At 43.3% G+C, this 18,210-nt stretch overlaps 1 protein-coding gene across 1 annotated transcript in view; it reads right to left on the minus strand.

Moving 5' to 3' along the window:
* The window catches only part of LOC104691822 (c-Maf inducing protein), a 131,944-nt gene extending 119,512 nt beyond the window's left edge, over positions 1-12,432 (minus strand). The window contains exon 1 of the mRNA XM_039558339.1: positions 11,440-12,432. Within this exon, the coding sequence (XP_039414273.1) occupies positions 11,440-11,736 (297 nt within the window). The 5' untranslated portion in view covers positions 11,737-12,432. The remainder of the gene's footprint in view (positions 1-11,439) is intronic.
* Positions 12,433-18,210: the final 5,778 nt, after the last annotated feature.

An 18,210-nucleotide genomic window follows, 5' to 3' on the forward strand; every position in this document is an offset into this window, starting at 1 on the left:
TTTGTTCCCCTCCTCCCACCTTCCTTCTCAGAGCCAGGATACTGAGCAAACTGTTCAGATGACAGAACACCACAGCAATGGTCAGAGCATCGTGGAGCCAGAGCATTCAAGGCAGGCACACACTCACACAACTCTCCGTCACTGACATCCAGCGCCCTGCCTGGCGTCAACAGCCAAGGCAAAGAAATCTCTCCTTGTGCAACTACCCCTTCAAGCTGCCAGGAACAACGCAACACTCAGATCCCCAGCTACAATAACTACATAGCCACCAGAAAAAAATCTGCAGAACTGCATTATCTTACACCAATGGCACACAGATCCTCTACTTAAGGGCCCACATAAAATTCTACTTTTAGTTAACTACCTTCTTACAGCTTACATTGTACCAGAGAGAAACATGGTGTTTTAAGATGCCTGTGCAATCATATTTTTCTCAAGGGATTCCTAAATTTCTGAGCTCAATGTCAAGAAGTTTGTATAGTAAATCCAAGGTTTGAGAAGAGAGAAAGAACTGCCAATCTTTTCACAAAAAAGAATCGCAACACCCTGCTTCTTTAACAATTTTGCAAGCTCATTCTCATCCTGAAAATTTCAGTGCAGTCAAGGTTTCCCTGACTTACTCTTTATTTCTGAATTCAATCTTAACAGCCACTGAAGCAAGAGCAAAGTGGTAGGTTGTCAGAAGTGACTATTAGGAGAATATACAAAGCACACACGCTGCAGAAAGCAAGAGACTTGAACTGATTGGCACCTGGTTCCCTGGCAGATATTTTCTTTGCAGGAAGATTGAAGGTAGTAAGAAGAGCACGACACTCTGGGGCACGTTCTACTGTCAGTCACTCTCCCACGCTTCCACTGATTTTTAATGACATTTACAACCATTAAGAAAATGAATAGCCATCAAAATCAGGAGGGAAGATGCAGCCTAGCAGACAAAGCAAAGGAAAATAATTTCTGCTCCAGCTCCCACCAGTGATTTATCAGGAGCATTAGTGCAAGGCACAGCTGATCCTTGGTGTCCAATGTTAGGCCCTCCAGAGTGAACAATAGATACACACACCAGCTAAGAAGGAACTGCAAACTAAGCATGAACCAACAGTGGCAAACATGTCTGATCTACATTTATTCGACTCTTTTTGTTTTCCCCACATACAAAAACACTGACCATAAAGCACTTGGAGGTGGTTGAAGCACAGTGAAGTTGAAACCAAGGATTACTAGAATGAAGATACTATACTGACATTCAAATATCTTTTTTTTCCTAGCTGTTTTAAAGGCCAAAAGTAATTCCCCTTCTTTTTTGTTCACAGGTCAAACTGACATTCATATTTATGGAAAAAACCCACACGCCCTTAGTATTTTGATTAAAAAGTTGAGTCCATTTGGCAAGTTTCAAAATCGTTTTTTTAAAAGCAGTCTCTACTTCACTATTAATAATGCCCATCCCTGGAAATTAATAACAAAGTCATTCAGTTTTATTCTAGACAGCAAAACCAGCCTGCTCACAATATACACTAATTTTATAATAGTAGCAAACAAGAAACTCTTGTGGTACAACAGAATCCCACTACAGCAGTAACCAGCCATGATAAGAGGCACCTGCCAATCCCAAAAGTTTATATTCAAATAGCCAAAACAGACAAAGACTGGGAAGAAAAAAAAAAATAGTAATATCACAGCATCACCATTGAGAAACACCTGCTCAGTATTGTTTGAAATTTACTGCGGGGAACACACCATGGGGGATCTCTAGGAGATTTAGGGGGGAAAAAAAGGTGTTATTTTAAAAATTATCCAAACTGTCTACCTGCAAATGCACTTACCTAGTGTTGCTCAGTTAATGCTCATTGTCCGTACATAAATAAAAAATGAGGCCACTCTTTTGTTTACAAAATTCTTGCCTTACCTTTCAGTTTACATCATCAGAAATCTCATCCATAAAATGTGCATGGATACTCATACACTTAAAAATATGTACAACTTATTTCTAAGAAAAAAATATTATTTCTGATTCTCATCTGCTAATACAGTTTCTCTTTAGGTCTAAGAAAAATATTATGCAAAATATAAATATAAAAGAATTGTATTTGGGAATACAATTATCTATTCTCAACAAAACCCTCTGATTTAGCTTAATCTCAGCTTTCTTCAGGCAACACTTACTGTACCACATGTGGCATCTTTGAAAACAAAATCCTACAAAACCTAAATCCATTTCTGTGTGCTTACAAGGTTTGAGTTTTAAATTTTTCAAAAGGAGAAAAATATTTCATTTCATTTAGTCGTTCTTTAAGCTCTAGAAATCCAAGAAGGAAAAGTTCTTCAGTGACAGTGCCAAGCATTCAACATTCCCATTCTTAATATCAAGAAATTAGTGATCTGGAGTTTAAGAAGCATTGGATATCCATTTTTCAGTCATGTCTTTTGAACTCCTGGTAATTACTCTCTTAATCAATGAAAGCAATTATTCCTTTTGAATTCTTCATCCAATGAGAAAATCACACAATCCCTCAGTCACAGGAACAAGAACTTTAGGGAAGCCGCAGCATACTTTGAAAAGTGCAAGAGCTCTTACCCTGGAACAAGTTGATATTCTGAACAAACAAGGGAGAGAGGTGCTCCAAGAGCCCAGAACAGCCTTACTCCATTTTAAACCTCTCACTTTGCCACTGCCTTCTAAGTGAAAATGGCCACAGGTGCAAATATCAAGCAAGGTAACAGCAGAGGCAGCAGCACCATCTTCCTACACCTTCAAGGAACTGGGAGCAGCTGTCCCTGTAGAGGATCCACCCTCCTGCAAACCTCAGCCAGGACCACATACCACAGCAGCATTTCAGCAAATTTCAAGACCAAATGGGGGAAAAGAGCTACTTGCAGCAAGCAGCATTTCTTTCTTAATAAAACTCTATTGTCTGAGGAAGGGAGACAGGACAGAGCTGGCACATGTCCCACACAGCAGCAGCAGCAGCAGTGACGGCTGGCAGGACCTTTCCAAGGATTCTGAATGAGGTTTTCCCCATAGATGAATGTCACAAACTCACCTTCCACCAGGACAGTGTTGTCTAAATGTAGGCATAAAACAGGTGAAAGAGCAACAGCTCCTACACCAGTTCTGTCTAAGAGGGAATTTTCCAGCTCATGCAGGAGCCACTCCAGCCACTGCGGGTCACTCGGCACCTCGAGATCTGCCAAGCAGAGGGAGAAAGTGGGGCTCTGTTTTGTAGAGACCTGCACAAGGCTAAGAGTAGAGGCAGCCGTGTGCCCCAGCCAGCAGCCAAGTGCGAGCTGCACAGTGATCCCTCGCTGAACCTTCCTGGCTTTCTGAACAGCACATCCTGCCATTCACGTTACAGGCAATGAATGGTAATCCCTCTCCTCAAATTACCCTCCTGATTTCAACAGAGCAAGACCAAGAATGTACGTGACTGAGTGTACTTCCAGTTCAGATTTAAGTAATTGCAACTTGACGAGTTTCTTGAGCTCACTTAGTAATGGCACACATCTCACAGAAACACTCAAATCCAGAAAAAACATACGCCTTTTTGTTAAGTTTCGCAAAAAAAAAGGAAAAATACTTAAAATTATTTAAAATCTTACTAAAAATTCAGATTAAAGTAGAATAAAGTAGCCTTCCCCACACACTCATGCCCAGGACACCGCAGTCTGTGATCCAGCAGGTTACCTGCTTGTATTTCCCACTCTAGTGGCCCTGTCCCATCTGTCATGGGACAGCCCAAGGGGCAAAGTCAACAAATCACTTAAAGTACTGGAAATGCCAGTACTGGTAACAACAAATGTCCACAAATCCTGGAACAAGAGTCCCTTCTTCCAAAACCTAGAGAGTATTGTTAAATTCTCCTAATTTTTAAGCCTATGAAGTAAAGGTCTTTTAACTTAGCATCTGGTTCTGACTGCTTCATGTTTTCCTCCACAACCACAAAAGCTAAAAAATTTCACTCACCACTGACGTGATCAGTTATAATGTATGCTTTTCAATTGTCTTTTCCCTTTCCTGGTGTTGTCCCTGCATTCTTAAATATTGTGCAAAACAGGAAAATTTTACGCAATGATTTAATAATACTTTTTTTTTTGGCACCAATTCCAGCCTACCATGTTTCCCGCTCTCTCCTTCCTCAACAGGCTGGCGGACTATAAACTGAAACATATCAGCTCCCTGATCCAGTTAAGAGACAGATAACAAATCTGCAAAAGGTGAAAAACACAGAGTGTTCCCCAGCCAGCTCACAGAGATTTTTCTCAACCTGACCCTGCAAACTGTTAAGCGCTTACAAAAGATGGATTGACAGGGTATGGCACAGATGCAGAAATGAATGGCACAGGCCAGGGCTGACTCAGCCACTACTGCTGCCAATGACACTGCATCGGCAGACGGTGCAAAAAAAGTTATTTTATTGAGTGCACACACATGCACAAGCTCTCCAAATGGATTATACGCGCTTAAATATCAATCATCTTCAAACACCCAGCTGTTTGTGTGTCTTGGGGTGATTTTATGATAATACTGTATTTCCCTGTCGTCTGCTTATTGCCCAGAAATAGGTCCCACAGCTTTAAGCTGGGTCTGAGGGAAGAGTGGGGGGTGAGCCGGGAAAACTCCTCAGCGTGGTTAGTGTTCAAGGACTCACACATACTTCCCCATATTGCTCGGCTCTGCCTGCAGCAGGAGAGAGTGGATTCCTGCTTGTGAGCTGAGGCAAAAAGTTTTCCCAGAACTGTATACCGAAATCCTCCAGAACTTCTTCTTCTTCTTCTGGAACTGTTCAGCCTAGCTGTGATCTGAGAACCAGATCATCAGATCCTGTAGACCAGCGGGGAGGCTGCGGGGATGCCACATCCCAGCCTTGGACCTGGGGAGGGGCAGAGCCAGCTACAGAGAGAACTCTTTAAATCCACCAGCTTTATCTGCATCAAAGAGGTTTATTATCTAACATTACTCATTTTTTCTGTGCCCTGCCAGCACTCCGTTGAATAAAGAGTTTTTTTCACTTTCATCTAAGAAATTCCTTTTGTATCGGTAGGGGAGGGAGTGCTGAAACCTGGGGAGGAGACGTTCCTTCCAGAGCATTTCCCCCTAAATTTGTCTCAAACCAAGACATCATGGAATTAAGCGTTACGTTATCTATGAACACATAGAACAAAACTGATGTAACTAGCCCTGCTCAAAACACCAATAAACAGGCCACAATCTACCCATGCTACCCACAGTCTAATTACTTCTAAAGACTCCAAAAGGCTTGAACTATTTTGAGGTAGGTCTCTTCTCTCACAAATCCTATATGAGATGTGTAAAACCCTATCAGGTCAGCCATGCTTATCAACACAGAAGGAAATTGTATCATGTTAAACTCATCTGTTACCTAGGAACTTCAAAAGTACCAACAAATTATACACAATAAATTGAACAGTTCCAAAAAAATCACTCTTTTCTATATACTAAACCTAACACCTTTTTCCTACAAAAAGGTCCCTCAGTGCACACAGTTCTGTGAATGATTTCGGTGGGACCAAGGCTTCAGCCTCTGTTCTCCCACAGCTGCTAACAAAGCAAACCTAACCCTGTACACTGGAACATCAATGCAGATGGGACTCTCAGCATAGCCTCTCACCTCTGAGAAACCAAACACTCCTGTTGACTTTCACAGAATCATAAAATTATTTGGGTTGGAAGGGACCTTTAAGGAACATCTTGTTCCATGCCCTGCCATGTCCAGGGACATTTTCCACTATCCCAGGTTGCTCCAAGCCCCATACAACCTGGCCTTGGACACTTCCAGGGATTGGGCAGCCACAGCTTCTCTGGGCAACACATTCTTTCCTAGAAGGACTACACTCCACCTTGGATGATCTATCACATTCATCCCATCACTATTATAATCACAGCCATAATGTTCCACTACAAAAAAAAAAAAAAAAAATTATCTCAGAGCTCCACAAAGGCCCAGCCCTGTGAGCGATGCTGAGCTCTTCCAGGCCCTGCTCTGATGCAGGATCAGGTCCCACTGAGGACCAGAGGCAATTTACAGTCTCTCCCATGAGGACTATTACCACCACGTAGTGACTAGCACCACATCTTTACTCCCCAGCCAAAACGAAAAATGAGGCACAAGTATTTCTGAGTATCCTTTTTATTTATATTCCTGAACACGTAAAATTTACTGGCTGGGTGTTAACACTAATAGCCTTGAGAGCTCTCACTCTGTCAATGAATATACCTTCTGTTTTCATATTTTATATAAGCTCTGTGACATATAAACACATACCTTAACACTACTGACTTATAAATATGCTTTTTAACCACTGCAGGAACTATATATGCAAAGGTATGTTTGATAGGCATTAAACAACTTTACAGAAATATTGTTTTAGGTTTTCTTATGTCGAACTACTAACTAATATAGCAATAAAATAAGTTTGTCAAAGCAGAGCAATATTCCATTAAATCACCAGGTCTTCAAAAAAAACTGGGGTTTGTTAATGTAGGCACATGCCTGCCTTCGCTTGTGAAAGAGAATCTCAATTTCAACAATACAGATAACATGGAGCACTTTGTTCTCAATTTGCATAGAATTCTAAATTGTCACGGCTTTTATGCAAATTATGAGATTCAATGCCCTTTCTGATGCACCTGAACCAAAGGCCTGGGAGATAGCAACAGCCCAGAACAGGAAAATATATGTCCACCCAAAACCTATAGGTACCATTTCTCATCAAATGAAAGCAATCATCTGTAAGAGTAAACCATGAGAAATATTAAACATAAAGAGTAATTTATCATTCCATTATTATAAAAAATCAAAAAATTATCTTAAATTGCTTTGTTATTTATGTGTTCATACTTATTTATACATGTAATGATGGCAGGCACACCAATCTAGTTTTAAGTCACATTTGTAGAGCCTCATCAACAGTGCAGGACTTAAAGAGAGCACTTGGGTTTACTGAACAGACTGTTTATTATTATTGTTATTATAAATTCATATTAATTCTACTTGCAATCTGGATAATGCTACAATATTCCTTTTTCAGGAAAGCTTTAAAAAAATTATTCTTGTAAGATGTTTTGAAACTTTCGAGCTCTGCATAATACTTCCCACTTGAGCTGATTGTTTTTAAAGGGAAATTTAATTTTAAAATGTGTGTTTTTCTAACTAATGGGAATCCGTGCTAAAGTAAACAATGAGTCCAGCTTGATAGGAATTTTTGCTCTATCTTTACCAAAATAAGGAAGGAGAGACATGCAATAGCATGCTTAAACACATGCAGTAGCAGAATTGTTGAATTTTAAAAAACAATTAGAAGACAATTTTCTACTCCACTTCTCCTGTTTGAAACAGCTCATCCTGCCCTGCCTCATTTAATATTAATTGGGTATGTTCTTGTCTCTAGAAGAAAACACAAATACAGTTCCCTAATCCACTTACATTCTTGTTTCAAATGCATTTACAATTAGCCAGCCTGTCAATAAACTATTGTCCTCACACATCATGTCTGTACAGAAAAATGTTTAAAAGAAACTCAACTCTTTTCAGGATTGTCACCAGCTTTGAACAAAAACATTTACATTAAACTCAACCCACCTGCCAAGGCAAAACCAAGAAATGTGAAACGAGCATGAAAAACCAAAGTTTCCACCTCCTTGAGGGATATTAATGAGTAACTTCATGGCCTCAATAAAGTCTTATCTTCCCAGATGGGAATTAGAGAGGTCATCCCTAGCCAGAGAAAATGAATCACTTATTTATTCTTTCCGTGTCTGCTGCACACACATATGTATGACAAGTCTTCCCTGCAACCCAAGACTTGAAAATTCATTGTCCTCAACATCTACTCCCCACTGGTGCAAGAGAAAGAACGAAAGAGAAAAGCAGGGCAGAGACATGAAAGGGACAATGCAGAATAATATTAAAGACACAGAACAGTCATGACACCTATGTTTAAACCACGGAAGATCAAATTTTAACATTTCTCTTGAAGGCAGGGCTACTCCTCACCTTGCCTCACCCCACCCAAAAAACACCACATAAGAAATATTAAATTGGACTTTTTTTCTGTCTTTGTTTTTACTATCACTGCCCCTCAAGCAGTGCAAGGACAGATCTCACAGGTGAAAAAAAATTACTAAGGGTGCTACATTTGAGTTTGGTAGGTGTTTATTTTATAAACATTATTCCTCCCATGGGGGAGAAAGCCAAATTCATCCTCAGGCAAGCTGCTGTCTCACAAACAAAGTTTCCAAGTGTCAAAATTTCCTGCTGGGACTATAGCATTTACAGTAAAAAAACAAAACAAAAAAAAAAAGCCACAGATCTGTATTCACTTTCTCTAAAAAACCCTTAACCAGAATGAAACCCTGGACATGATGTGAGTGAAACTGTAATGATGACACCGTGCTATATTTAAGCAATTCTTTGAGAAATAAGAACATGAAGCAAACAATGGAAACAATACATAAATCAGATGAAGTCCCAACACCTACAGTTATGGGACTGTACACAAATTAGTATCTTTCCATGTTTGTTAACTGAGTGCATATACCAATTCAGAATACGCTTATTATTACTATTTGATTAACATGGACTTATTTTAATTGAAACAGTCACTTGTCATAATGCATTTCATAGAGAACATTATTTTTTTTGGTCCCTAAATTTTGCTAAAATAAGATGGCTTAGCAGTTGTTCCACTGCATTCTTGCATAGCACTTCTGCTACCAAAAACTCTCTTGTCAGCACAAAAACTGCAGCAGCCCAAATAAACAATAAAATCAGTTATCTCTCAAAAAAATGTAGGTAGGGTCTCATTATTCAGACTTATATATGTGGGCACATACCATGTCTATTCATGGAATAAACTACAGATGAATAATCCATACACAAACTAATGCTAACTTCTATATTGCAGCCCAGGGACTGACAAGTAAGAGCTTGTGGGGAGAATTTAATTCAAATATATGTCTCAAGAAACAATAAAAAGGATATAAAGTGCTTAGAATCAACAAATAACTTATCCACTGCACTCAGGGACATAATTTGCCAGATCTGGATTTAGCTGTCATTACAACTTTTGCTTTAAAATGCAAAACAAAGTGATGTTATTTTCCCGTTTAATTTTATTCATGTTATATAGAATGCAGTAAAACTCGTCATGCCACTGGATTTGCAAAGGGATGATGTGAAGATTAATTACTGGCTGCTCATAAAGCATCCTGCCTGTGGAAAGCCCCATGTGTAAAAATGACCTTGTTATCAAAGCTGTTGAGTGCTCCCAACGCTCACTTTCAATGGACAGAATGGATATTTTTCTATAGCTCTTGAAAACCAAATTAGTTACATTCAAATATCTACCTCCAGTTTGAGGAGGTTTTGGCATTGTGCCTGGACCCCATTTCTCTAGGGGGTGGGGGTTAAACTACCATGGATTTTGCTAAAATCACATCTTTCCTGCACAAACCAAAAAAGACTAAAATGTGGCTATCATAGAACCAATGTCTGAAAGATACCTGCTAAACCTACCCATACAGTCAGGCAACAAGTGAATGCAGATCTTATCCATGTGCTCTAATTACCCCTTGGAAACCAAAGACACTACTTGAAACAATGAAGCACAGATATTTCTGTGAACAACGGTATTTGTGGGGTGACTTAGCACCAGGAAAAAATGATAAGGCACAAGACCAAGCATGAAGAGCACTGCTCAACAAAATGGAGCCTGCAATGCTACGCACAATGCTTTAGTATCTTCTTGCTATTTATATACATAAAATAATTAGGAATGAGAACACCTCAACATTAATTAAAGCACAACCCCATAGGACTTCAGAAATCTTTTCAGAGGTGGTTTCTCTGATGACAGCTTTGCCAGCGAGCAGAGTTTGACCTGTCCTGTACAAATACAACTTCACGCCTGGTATTGCCACATTGCAGAGAACAACATCTGAAGCGTGATCATGCCTCTCTCTACCCGTATCCTCCTCCTCGGCTTAGAAATAATCAGCTATGGATACTGCCAGGAAAATGCCTCAGCTCCACTAATATTCAACTCCCCCTCTACAATGATGGTATTTCAACAAAATTAAGAACTGCAAAAACTCCTCGTGCTCGTGTCTTTCAGGGGTTTTCTCCAGCAGTGCTTGACCAAATCTTCCTTCTCCTTTTAGACAGTAGTTCTATCAAAGAAAGAAAATATTCCCTTGGAAACATCCTCGAGAGCCCAGTGGAAACGGTAAGTGGAGATGTCATTGTGGCACAAAAAAGCTCTGTGAGAACAGGCAGCTGGCCTACCTGAAGGTTAAAGTAGCTCCCACTGAAAACCTGCTCTGAATACTTCAGAGCAGAGCATGATGCAGGAGAGACATTTACACACAGTGTGTCTGTGTACCAAAGTGTGAAAAAATTCAACCTCCGAGCACAGCACAGGCTGGATGAAATCCATTGAAATACATCATTAACAGAAATCTACACAAAAGCCAATCCACTCTCTCTATCAGTGTCCTATAGGAAGGCCCGAATGAAGCCATTGAGAAAAATGAGACATTTACATATAAATCAAAAAAAGACAGGATCCAAGTACCGGCTGATTAAAGATCAGCATAAAAAATGTTTTGTTAATCGCTTATAAGATAAAATCTCCGTGTAATCACTCTATATACTCCACAAATATTCAAATAATATTGGCCATGAAATTTCAAGTTGAATATGAAAACATAAATCATATTTTTCAAGCCTGCATCCGTCTATTGTACATCTTCTGTAACGCTGATATCACCACCTCGCATTTTTCTCTTGCATCATTTTCCAGCAGGAAGAAAACCCTGAAGGAATCTCCATATTTTCCAATCACATTGCCTGTATCTGGGCAGGTTATGTGACCGCCAAACCAGAGCCCCCAGAGCAGGCCTGAACCACAGCGAAGTCCACGCACAACCCGAGCCTTCGCTCTCAAATTAAAAGCATCCTCCACCTCCCTCACCTCCAACTTGGCCAAGGTGCCAGCAGGTATCTGCCGACTTTGGTTTCGGATAGGAAGGGCTCAGTGTGGTGATTCTATGTCGGGGTCATGTTGAGAAGGAAGGAATTTTTTTTTTTAAAAGGGAAAAAAAAAAATCAACAACAATAATAGCAACAATAATAGCAGCCTTGCTCGGAAAATAAGAAAAAACAACACCGAAACTGCAAAAATAAACATCCCTAGGACTACAAACAAGGGAGGAAAAAATCCTTTCAGGATTTTCACTGGCATTCCGGGACCCAGTCGAGCCGATCCCCCCCTCGCCCACCGGCGGCTCCGGAGGTCCCCGCCAGGTCCGGCCGCTCGGGGACAGGAGGGCGCGGGCATCCCCCGGCCCCGCGCACCGCGGATACCCGCGGCCGCTCCGTGTCCGCCCCGCGGCGGGGCCGCTGGACCCGGGCGGGCTCTTACCGTGGCCGAGGCGACGCTGTTGTCCGCCAGGGTCAAGTGGTGCGGCTCCCACCGCCGCAGGAACTTGGAGGTGAGGATCTTGCTGAGAAACGTCCGGGGGTGCCGGATGACACACACCTGGATGTCCCCCTCCTGCAGCAGCTTGTACCTCATGCCGTTGCAGTGGAGCAGGGCTCTCCGGCACGGCGCGGCACCCATTTTATTCCCCTCGGGAGCGGACATCTCGCCCAGCAGCGGCTTGCTCTCCTCGGGCTGCCTGCGGTCGCTGCCCCCGCCGGAGCCGCCGGTGCGATCCATGGCAGCCCCGCGGGCCGGGTCGGGGGTGGCGCTCGGCCGCCCGCGGGGACCGGTCTCTACGGCCGGTAGAGACGGGTACAACCAAAGAAAATAAAATTCAAAATAAAAACTATAACAAAAAAAAAAAATCCAACCCCACGCGGCAGATTAAAAAAAGAAAAAAAATCGCACGCTGAAGAGGAAAAAAAAAAAAAAACCAACAACAAAACCTGTCGGGGAAGATGGGGGTAGGGACTGAGCCGCACCGAAGGGAGAAGGGGGAAAGGGAAGCGATAAAATCCTTATTCAAACTTCCCAATCCGCCCTCGGCGGGTCACAGCGCCGCGTCCATGCTGCCGGGCGGGCGCCGGCCGAGCGGAGGGTCGGCTCCCGCGGGGGCGGCGGACAAAAGCCGGCGGTGGTGGTGGCGCGGGGGGCTCCTGACGGCAGCGGCGGGGGCTGCGGGGCGTCCGGCCGCGGCTCCTTCCTTCCCCCGGGGCGTGTGCGCGGGAGCGTGCGGCGGCGCGCGTGCATGTATGTGGGTGCGGGTGCGCGCCCGTGGGTGCGGGTGCGGGTGCGTGTGCGAGTGTGTGTATGTGTGTGTGTGTGTATGTGCCTGCCTCTGCGTGTGCGTGTCTATGTGTGCGGGTCCCCACGCGCGCCGCCGCCGCGGCGGCAGGAGGAGGAGGCGGCGAGAGCAGCGGGCGCTGCCGACACAGCCCCTCTGCCGGAGCGGCTCCGCGCGCCGCGATTGGCCCCGCCGCCGTCACGTGCCGCCCTGCCTGACGTCAATGGCCGCGGAGCCGCTCCGGGCAGCGGCGGCCGCGGGAGGTGCGCGGGAAGCGCCGCGCCCCTCGCAGAATCCCGGATCGTTTCGGGCTGGAAAAGACCTCTGCGATCATCGGGTCCGACGTGCGACCGAACGCCACCTCGTCAAGCAGACCGCGGCACCGAGTGCCATGTCCTGGCTTTTCCTTAAACACCTCCAGGGACGGTGATTCCAGCACCTCCCTGGGCAGCCCGTTCCGATGTCTCATCAGCCTTTTTGTGAAGAAATCCCTCCTAACGTCCAACCTAAACCTCGCCTAGCGCAGCTCATCGAGGCATGAGGCTGGGCAGGGCTGGAGGTGTGCGGGCACCCCCAGGCCCCTCCGCAGTGAGGGGAACCCACAGGTGGAACCCGAGAGAAGGGGGAGACTCACTGCGGTCAGTATCCCCTTCTCGCAGCCCCCGCGCTGGCAGGAGCCCGGGCAGGACGCAGGGGGTGTGACCACCTCTCCTTGTAGGTGACAAATCATCGCAGGTTGAGTTTTGAGCATCCTCACTCCAGCGTTAAGCTGTTTGTACAACCACTACAGAGAATGGCCAAGGAAACCCGTGCCAGGCTGCTAGCCCTTCAGCAGTGATATCCCCTTTCCTCTGGCTTTATGGGGAAACTGGGAACGGCTGCACTCCACAATGCGCCAGCCCTTGGAAGAGCAGCACCTTCTCGCACTGTGCTGAGCAGGGGGTGGAATGTCCTCTGATCGTCCGTGAAGCACCAGAATCGTTTGTCAAAAAGAGAAAGCAATGAAAAAACCAACTCCCTCCTAAACCCTCTAAACCGCTTAACAGCTGGGGGATGCTGTGTGCAATATGGATGCCATGCCCAGAGAAATGGTACCATCAATACTTCCTTTTTTCTCCGTGGTAGAACTCAGATCACGTTTCCAATTTCCTCATTTGCACAACCAGGTTAGGACCAATTAAAGAAAATACATTTTATATAATACATGCACATGCCATTGAACTGTGGGACCCCTCACAATGAGTATTACCAAGGTCCAGAAGTTAGAAGGAATTTACAGGGCAGTTTTAGTTCGTGCTTGCAACATATTCAGAGAAAGTATAAACCTTATACTTGAAATACTAAAAGTTTGAGCTTCCCTCTGATTGAGGGAGGTTGGGAGAGGGTCTGCTCTGTGATGAGCCGATTATTGCAGAGCGTGTGCTCTGACAGGTTTTCTGGTGGCATCTCCCCGTGCAATAGTTCTTGGATATGTCAACATGCCAGCAGTTGCGGGCAGCGTCACCAGCCCGCTCCAGAGAAAGCTCTTTCATCTGATCTATTCACATCACGAGTCACACACAGATTATCTGTTGGAGAGGCAAGCTGCTACTGGAAGGGCTTGGGAGCCTTTGCCATAAAACCTTTTGTAGTGGCTGCTGTCAAAGACAATACATGACCAGCTGGACCACAATTGCAGTGAGCATGTCCATCACGTGTGTTGTTACAGAGCTGTTGTGTTGAAATAGGCTTGCATTTGACAGGAGAATTGCTGTCTAAATACTTTCAGAAAGGAAGGTTTTTTAACCTATCAATTACTAGCAAATTTGAGGGACAGTTTTGTTGCATGTCAGCATCAAAATTATTTGTAAAAAGCAAGGAAGTCTGGGAGTACTCCCAAGTACCAGTTGATAAAATGATGCAGAAGTATGCAACTTGGCAAAGATTAGAAGAAAGCCACTCATTTAATGACAGGAATAATACAACCAACAGGAATACAAAAATCTCTTTTATAGACGTTCAGATTGTCAGTATCTCATAGTCCTCGTAATCACTTACCTCCTGAAGTTAAAGTGACTGGTCTTTGTGCAGTAAACATTACAGGCGGTTCCCACAGAGGTTTGTACACCATATACTGTGAGGGGTGAGTGACACAGGCATTTACCCTGAAATAAACCCAGATCTACTCATACCTATAAATATGCGTGGAACTGCAATAAAAATAATAATAAAAAATACTTGCAAACCAAAGTAGAAAAGAACAGCTTTGTTTAGATGCAAGTTTTTGCTGCAGGAACCATCTGTTTCCAGGAGTTCATAGGGTGCCTGGTACAAGTGAGACCTGTTCTTGTTTGACCCGAGGCACTGTTCTGGTACAAATGATAATCGTGTCAATAGTAGGACTATTTGCATACACTCACCTGCACCCAGTACTTCACTCAGAAATACAACCACTGGGACTATTCCAGTGCAAATCTGTGCAAATAAGCCACCTGCACAAACCACTGCTTTAAATCTACCACAGTGGTCCTCTCTGAGAGCTGCTCAACAACGGGAGGATGTTATGTAAGAGTCTGGTATCCTTAAGTGAATTTCCTGGCAAATTAGAGCAGATGTTTTCCACTTGTGTGCCACGGAAGGCAGCAAAAAATTAAAGCTGGTCTATAGCAGTCGGCCCATGAGTTACCTGAAAGGATCCAAGCCTGGAAATCCACCATTCCAAAGTGTTGAAATCCACTGAGACCCTGCAAAAGCCACTCCTAGCAACACCTGTCAAGGACAGAGGTCCAAATCCTCAGACGTGCTATGCATTTGCAGCTCTCCCTGAATCCCCACTCTCAGGCTGCAGGTGTTCTCTCTGAAGTAAGCTCAGCACAGCACGATAAGATCAAGGTATGAAATCTCACATTGCCTGCCAGAATGGGGCAACCCAAAACCCTGTCTAGACAAGTGAAATTGAAACAGGCTGCTGGCTGCCCAGCTCGCCGAAATGCACATTAGCCATCCAACCCGCAATAAATAGCCGGTATGTGACCCAGGGCTGAACACGTTAAAATTAACACCCTTCCTCATATCTCCTATCAATTATAGCAAACAGAAGTTGGATCAGCTGCAGTCCTAGCTTTTTTGTTCTTCCAGACTTCCTCTTCTGGCTCCATGCAGTACAGCAGACATCTCAGGTATACATGCTTGGCAGTATTTCAAGGCGGTGTTTGGGGAATTGCTGCATGTTTTCTTTTTTCCCCCCAAATGAACAAATCCAACCAGAAATTTATCGTGAATATGAGACAAGAATTCATTTAAATAATAAACACAGAGGAAATAATTCATAATAAAAAGCACATCAGTGAAAATGTACCTCTAGCTACCCACAAGGTGCTTCTGGGCATGATATCAGTTTTGAATAATTCAAGAATTTGTGAATTTTTCTATGAAATACTTCATTTCTGTGCTACAAGAGAAACACAACCTCTGGAAATGGAAATTGAACAGTTTATTTATTACTGGTGATACTACTACCAAGTAGAAGCTCCTTTAAGTCAGGGCCTCTAGGTATAGGTCAAATTTGAAGAGGGAAGGAGATAGAGAGAGATTTGTTCTACTGTGCAGAAGTATCAGTGCAGTTGGACCAAAACAAGAGTGGGGGCTGGCAGGGAAGTGAGCAGAGATAAAGGTGTTTTCTCCAGAAGGAAGGACACTGGCAGAAGGGCAATTCAGACCTACCTGCCAGTTTTGTACCCTGCTCCTGGACTCTGCCCTTTCCTTTGCACTTCTTTGTATCTTGCCCTCTTTTTATTATTCGCTGCCATTTCATAATAGGCTTTGTCAACAGAAGCATCGCTTCCTGAAAGACTCTGTAGCCTGGAAACCTGGGATATACCCACCATGGATACACCCACTGTAGGTAAATCGACCAGTTTAAAGCAGGTAAGACTTCTAGGTCAGCAACAGATTTTTTTTCCCACTTTCCAAAACCAATTCAGTTGTGACATATATTATTCAGAATATTCATCTGCTCAGTTGTGTGTCTGTAAAACCAGGAAAGCTCATGAACACAAACATTTGCAAATACCTGAGATTCCAGTCTTAAGAAAAATCTGCCACTTTTTACACATTTCCAGCATTTGTCTCTTGTAGATCTACACTCAGTTCCATCAGGTGTTCTGCAGAGGTCATTTCTGGGTGCCAAAACAGAAGCAGTCTCCTGACACACCTTCTTAAGCTTAGTAACACCCACCTACAACCATGACTTGAAACAAAAGAAATGTGGTATTCTAGAGGAAAAGAAAGCAGCAATTTGTGTCAAGTGCTCAGTGCCACTAGTACAAGTTTCATAGCAGTGAGGGGCTTGGAACACCCATGGGAAAACACTTGAGATGCCAAAACTTGTGCAGGAAAAAAACATTGACTAAAGTCACTTTATCTGAGTGTAAACCCATGTAGTGGATACCTGACAAGCTATGAGGGAACTAACAGAGCAGCTGTAGCAAGGGCCAGAATTAAATGCCTCAATGGGGGATGTGCTGACCACTGTCTCCACAGGGGCTTTGCAGGATTTGTAGTATGCTTTAAAAGAGAAAACAAGAGAAAGGAATAATAACCACTTACTACACTATTAATTACTCCTGGTTCATTTTACATTAACACATGACTTGACAAACTCTTTCCCCAGCCAATCAAAGAGGGAAGAAAAGATATATCTCCTTTTACTGTCTCTCACTCAAATTTTCTGTCAGAGGCTCTAAGGGCCTACCACAGTCATGCTTTTTGTCACAAAAAAACCGAAAACACTTCTCTTGTCTGCTTAACACATCCCTGGGAGCTGTCTTTTCAGAGATGTGAGATACGGTTTTTCCAAGTAGAGTAGCAAGGACCAGGAATTCCCAAATTGTATTCAATATCCGTTTAGACTCTTACACAGCAGCTGTTCCTCCCATGTTTGAATCCTCAATGCATATTAGAGATAATGGAGCTTTCTTCCCTTATTCACAGAGGTGCTGCCTGGATTATGGAATTCATTAGTCAATGCTTGCAAATTGCCACTGTTGACTCAGAGCAAATTCCTGCTATCAGACTCACTAGTCAGCTCATTTTCATAACAATGCTGTATTGTTAAAAAATACTTTTAAGCCACTTTTTAGTGAAACTGGGGAATACAACATATTCAAGCAAACACCTAAAACATCAAAGAGATGCTGTATCAGTAATGCTAAAAGTCCTGCATTTGAAGTGTGTTTAAATTAATCAGCGTGATGGTGTTAAGAGGATTCAGTAAGTCATAAAACTTTGGGCAACTGAATTGCTTCCCAAAAGGTGTGCTGGACGTTTAAACCTAAGTAGATAAAGATTAAAGAAACCCACCCTGCAAGAAATAGCTGCCCCTGAGGAAAGAAAGACTTGATTAGGGCACCATTGATCAGAGGTGAATAAAATAAAGATTGGATTTGCAAGGAGCTCTTTCTTTTCCCTAAATTTCTCATTACCCACTCCTGAGACTAGCAGTGATTCTGAAAGACGCCTCACAGAGGAGTAGTAAGTGGGAAATCAGACTCTGCTGTGAACTTGCAATTCTCTGACATCTCTGGCATTCATATTTCTACTCTTCTCCAAATTACTCAGTCACTGGGTTCTTGCTTTCCCAGCTGATGCACATTACAGCACAAGGCTGACTGCGAGCTGTGCAGACTCTGGGGACAAATATATCTTTGATTCCGCTCTGACATAATGCACAATCTTGAGTGCATGATGCAGAAATACTTTTTTTTCTGCCTGTCATCATCAGATGCTCTGATGTAGTGGGATGTAGGATGAAGCTGGTGGTGCCAATTGCTAGAAGGAGCCTGCCATCTGCTGATCTGAGCTGCACTCCAGCCTGACTTTTCCCAGATCTGATTTAGTAGGATGAAGCAGTATACAAAGTAAGTTAAATGTATCGGAAATTAAGCAGA

This window comes from Corvus cornix, chromosome 11 (assembly GCF_000738735.6).
Source record: "Corvus cornix cornix isolate S_Up_H32 chromosome 11, ASM73873v5, whole genome shotgun sequence".
Taxonomy (NCBI): domain Eukaryota; kingdom Metazoa; phylum Chordata; class Aves; order Passeriformes; family Corvidae; genus Corvus; species Corvus cornix.